Raw genomic sequence first — 5312 nt, forward strand, 5'->3', positions numbered from 1 at the left:
GAAGTTTCGTTAAAATCGGGCCACGGGTTACCGAGTTAGCCCCGTTTTTCGGGTCACTTTTCGTACATTCCATTATTATAAAACTTCGTTTTCCACCTGATGAATCACTTTAAAATATATAAGAACTAACAATGAAAATACTAAATATATTATTGGTCAGTAGAATTTTATTTGACGTTATACACAAAGCTACACAAAGGGGTATCTGTGCTGTGCCCACCACAAGTATCGAAAACCGATTTTTAGCGTTTTAAGCCTCAGACTTACTGCTCGGCCACTAGGGCTGTTAGTACAAAGTATAAAAACATTATTTGATACTAGTTTGATATAATTTCTGGTGTTCTTGATCACAGTTATATGTTATTCAATGTCAAATCTGGATGAAAAACCTCTGAACAATGAAGTGAAACTATGCACAGAGAGAAAGACAGTCTTCAAGTAGTTTTTATGAGGCTCGAGTTTCACTTCAGAAGGACGAAAAAATAAACTTGCTTATGTATGAATTATCAGGCAAGTGATCAAGAATGAATTATACATTCGCAAGTCTTCATCGATTATTTATTGGCAAAATGCTATAGTTTTTTCTTGCTGATATATAATAACTGTTAAACCCTGTGGTTATTGGTCAGAGTAAACGTTCATCCACTAAAAAATATAGTCAAAACACTGGATTCTTGGCAGTTTTTTTTATATATACTTTATATCTGAATAAATAACTAAACCAATTACTTCATACTGGCCATATTTCATGGGGGAGAGAAATATTTCCATTATTAATAAAGTTATTTTTTTGTATATCTTCAACTACCATCAACATTTTTATTTTTTGCAAGAAGCTTAGGGTTTTATTCCATACTGTTCTCTGTCTTACTTCAAGGCCACTTATTTCTAATAGTCTGCTTAGTGTTTTATTTTATACTATTCTCTGTCTGACTTCAAGGCCACTTATTTCTAACAGTCTAATGTTAATGATAATCTGATGTCAAGGTTTGTCACTGTCAATATGCCATCCACATTTTTAAAGTGCAACAACAGTTAATTTAAGCCGGTATAATATTATTACAAGTAATTTTAACCAACTACAAATTAAAACCGGATGTATACCTTCATAACGACAATTCCTGCTATGTAGAGTGATCTACTAGGAAATCATTCATAGATAGTAAATTGGTAGCTTGATATATTTAAACGTAGTTTCTACCAGCAGCCAGAAATCACATAAAACAAGTTTCGTTAAAATCGGGCCACGGGTTACCGAGTTAGTACCGTTTTTCAGGTCACTTTTCGTACATTCCATTATTATAAAACTTCGAGTCCCTAATATCAAAGAGCTGAGGCACAAACATCCTAAACAAATGTTGTCTACACCGCAAAAAAACAACCGAAACCAAAAGAAAAACCGAAGCCTATAGTTAAAACGACGAATATAATGCATTATTTGAATTGTACCTCAGAACGCTCAGTGCGAGTGAAGTTAAAAGTACGTTGTGTACAGAAGACAAGATCAGCCTTCAGATCAATTCTAACAAATTAGTGCAAGTGTGTAAACTTGAGTCCAGTGCGTGTCTAGACTACTGAAGTGTGCGTAACCTAGAAGTATTGCTCAACACCTCACTCTAGAGAAATATATACATCGTCTATCTAATTAGTGCTCCAAGCCCTGTTTGGTCACTGAACTTTATCACGTTTAGACGTGATGTTCAAAAGAAACTCACGAATTGTAATAGTGCTACATTCTTTTCTAGTGTTACTGGTTTACAGATATTTATAAACAACTTATAGAATCCAACACTAAATGTAGACAGAGAATGTTCAGATATGAACGTACGAGAACAAGGTATAGTTCTTTTTTGCATAATTTAGATAAATACGCGCAAGTTCAAGAATTTTAAGTAATTTTATTACAAAATATGTTGCACAATATACGGTAGGATGTGGAGTACTATTTTAACCAAGTTGTTATTGTGCTTGTTTGACAAGTTTTTGAAAATGATTATAATCAAGCAAATTATTACTTTGAAACATTACATTGTACATCTGCTGGATACTGTAACTGATACTCTTAAATACAAGTAGTTTATCGTGGGTTAAAATGCAGCAATCATAGGTGTCAGATATTCATTGACAATTTCATAATGGACGATGTGGTTTGGAACTCGGTTTTATAGTCCAATACAAGTGGTAATAAAACGCATTGAAAAAATGCATCTCCAATAATCTCATCCCTTGCCTGACCTTCGCGAACATCGCGTTTTTGTCCTACTCAGTCGATACTAATAGCTGTTCGACGCGAACTAAAACGATTCCAGTGAGGGAACAAGAGTTACAGATTAGGGAACCAGCTCGTGGAAAGAGCGAGCTCACGTCCCTAACACAACACACGTGCAAACTGCGTGCCATCGATTTCCAATGATCAATCTAAATTACACCTTCACCATCACGGAATGAAGTACAGGGAAAGACAAGTTTAACCGAGGTGGATACCACCCACATCATACGTACTCCAATAGGTTTAACATTGGTAAATGAGCACAAAACACATCAGTCTGCATAAAGCATTATTAAAAGTCTCGAAAAGTACATTGAAAAAAAAAACCACCAGGTTAACAGAGTTTAATTTTGTATGGATGATTCCAAAAAAAATCATGAATGGCTTTTTTTATACCATTTTACTAAGAAAGAAGCAACGAGATTTATGTTTCTATATATTGACGTTTACAGCAACCGCAATATGAAGTTCACATTGGTGACTAAGAAATATTCAGTACGAAACAGCAAAGCTCTTGAAAGTTACAATTGACTAAACTGTGTAATTTAAGTGTAAAACACTTACCTGAAGTGTCATTTCTTCGTTTCCCCGTTTTGACGGGTCTGTGAAGAGGTCTGAGGAGCTGGATTTTTTCTTCTTTTTCAGGGAGACGTACCCATCAGAGTTAACCAGACAGTCTACCATAAACCTTTTGCGACTTGCCTTTAGTCCACCACCATCTGTTGGTGAATTAACACCCTCGGAATCGTCGAAAGTGTATTCTGATTTTTCTTGAGTGAAAGAATAAGGATCATAAGAGAGTGGTGTCTTCGAGGGTTGAAAATGAGATTTTCCATGGTCTTCTTTGGCAGAAAGAAAACACGAACCTTTTTCTGGATATTTCATATCAAGCTTCGTCACCTGTTGGTGAAGACGTGTATCAATATGCTGTTTTGAAGATGGAGTTGTCCGTAAACATCCGGGTTCTTTGGCATGTTCAGAATTCAAGGCGGAAGGTTTAATGTCGTGAGTCAAACTGTTGATACTGTATGGAAGCGATGTTGCAACATTTTGATTAAAGTGATGGTTGTTCGAAAGATTTATCGCTGGCTTACAATCATTCACATCTGTTCTTTCCTCCTTCTTCGTGAAGGGACTTTCAAATGGCTGGTGACAACTAGGTGCTATAACAGACGTTTGTGTACTTGTGAGGGCAGAAGTTATACTTGTTGTTATGTGAGGGTTCCAAAGAGGGGGATTTATAGAGGATGTTACACTAGCTTGAGTAGGGCTGACAGTAACTCCAGCCGCCGTAAGTGGTGGTGGACCAGAAAATTTTGTTTCATGTAATTGAGAGTTCTCGGAGCTATTTTTACTTTTAATGGCTGCTTCAAGCCGCGGCATCTTCACATTGTTTTCCGAGTGATCCATACTTTTACTGCCGAGTTTAGTATCATGAGCACTAAGATGTTTTTGAAAATCTTTCTGGTTGTGGTCTTTTCTTTTAGCATTATGTTCTAATGGTTTAGAACTTGATTTAGAAAGATGCTGTTTTGCGCATTTGTTTGTGGGACCATCTTCAATAACAATTACTTCACTACAATTAGATTCCCTTTTCAGCTTTTCTATGTTGTGTCCAGAATTCTGGAGAGAGCGTTGCTTAACGACGCTATCTCTACGCTCGGTGGGAGTTGAATAGCCTGGGAAATCCTTAGCAGCACGTGGGCTTTCTTTTAAACCTAATCCTGTACTATCTTTTCTTTTGAGGGCTGGAGAGACAGCTGGAGCCAATACTTTATTGATAGGAGCTGCTGACAAACCAGAACTCCAAGAAAACATTGAACCAAAATGTTCTTCTCTTCTTGTTGGTTCCCCAAGATTGGGGTAATAGGCGTTCATATTCAAGCGAACATCACCAGCAGCAGTGTGCTGACCAAGGTAAGGGAATGAAGGGGCGAAATATCCACAGGCGCCATTACACACCTTTCCACTCGGAGTTTCTTTTCCTAAGCATCCCATAGGCCCACGGCCACAAACAACCGTCTGTGGTGGCGAGCAGCACGAACAGGAGTTGGGAGGCTGACCTAAGCTACCAAGTGAAGGAGAACAGCACGCGCCTACACATTTGTTTTGCTGCACGTGATGTTCCCTTAGTCGCTGGAGATGTTCGGCATAACTTGTTGCTTCAAGTGGGGTTCCATTCAGTACGCTTTTCTCGGCACCCGGGCGGAGCGCCACGAAAGCTCCTTTCTCGTCAGTTCGTTCAGGATATAACGAGAAACTTGGAAGTCCCATAGAACCTGGAATGGCCTGTCCAAACAGGCCTCTCGGTACCAAAGTTGGATTTCTATCAGACATGGTATTACCGGAAGGTCGAAGTGATAAAGGTATTGAAGCTGGTTCAATAAACGGCGAGAGATGCTGCATGGGAGGGCGAGCCACTGTACAAATGGCTCCGTGTGGATCTAAACATTGGTCTCTTTGCTGGAAGAAACTACCCATCATGTGATGCGATCCAAAAGATTGCCCTGAGGACGAAACTGGGGTTCGGTCTACACAAAATGGCGATGATATATTGGAGCCCATCAATCCGCGTACATCAGCATCCGCCCTGTAACCTAAACGGAAAAAAGTTGGATCTAATAAATTTTCTGAGGAGCCACCCACACCCGTCAAAGGTCTGTGCAATCCTGCTGAAAGCCCTTGGGAAGAAGTCAACCCAGCAAACTTCCGCTGCTCGAGAAAAAACATTTGTTCAGCGTCTAGAAAACCATCTGGGGTTTGACTTATAGATTTGTTGGAGAGGTCCAGTGGAATCTCTCTCTCTCGTCCAAGACGTAAAAGTGGCACTTCAAAGTGTCTTCCACTGTTGGCTGAATTTTCTTCAAACGGCTGGACAGAAGAATAGAAACCAGGATAGTACATACTTTACTTGTCCTTCAATCTGGAAAGAAAAATATATGTAAATTTATATATATTTTTTTCAGTTGTAATCCCAAAAATTTCCTTTTAGTGTCCATTTTAAATTCGAACGACACCTAGAATAATAATAATAATAATATAT

At 38.6% G+C, this 5312-nt stretch overlaps 1 protein-coding gene across 1 annotated transcript in view; it reads right to left on the bottom strand.

Annotated features, from left to right (window-relative positions):
- LOC111085911 overlaps nucleotides 1-5312 on the bottom strand; it is a 25574-nt gene that overhangs the window by 10902 nt on the left and 9360 nt on the right. The window contains exon 2 of the mRNA XM_022386736.1: nucleotides 2834-5192. Coding sequence (XP_022242444.1) covers nucleotides 2834-5173 — 2340 coding nt within the window. The 5' untranslated portion in view covers nucleotides 5174-5192. The remainder of the gene's footprint in view (nucleotides 1-2833; nucleotides 5193-5312) is intronic.

Source organism: Limulus polyphemus, unplaced genomic scaffold, assembly GCF_000517525.1.
Source record: "Limulus polyphemus unplaced genomic scaffold, Limulus_polyphemus-2.1.2 Scaffold709, whole genome shotgun sequence".
NCBI lineage: Eukaryota > Metazoa > Arthropoda > Merostomata > Xiphosura > Limulidae > Limulus > Limulus polyphemus.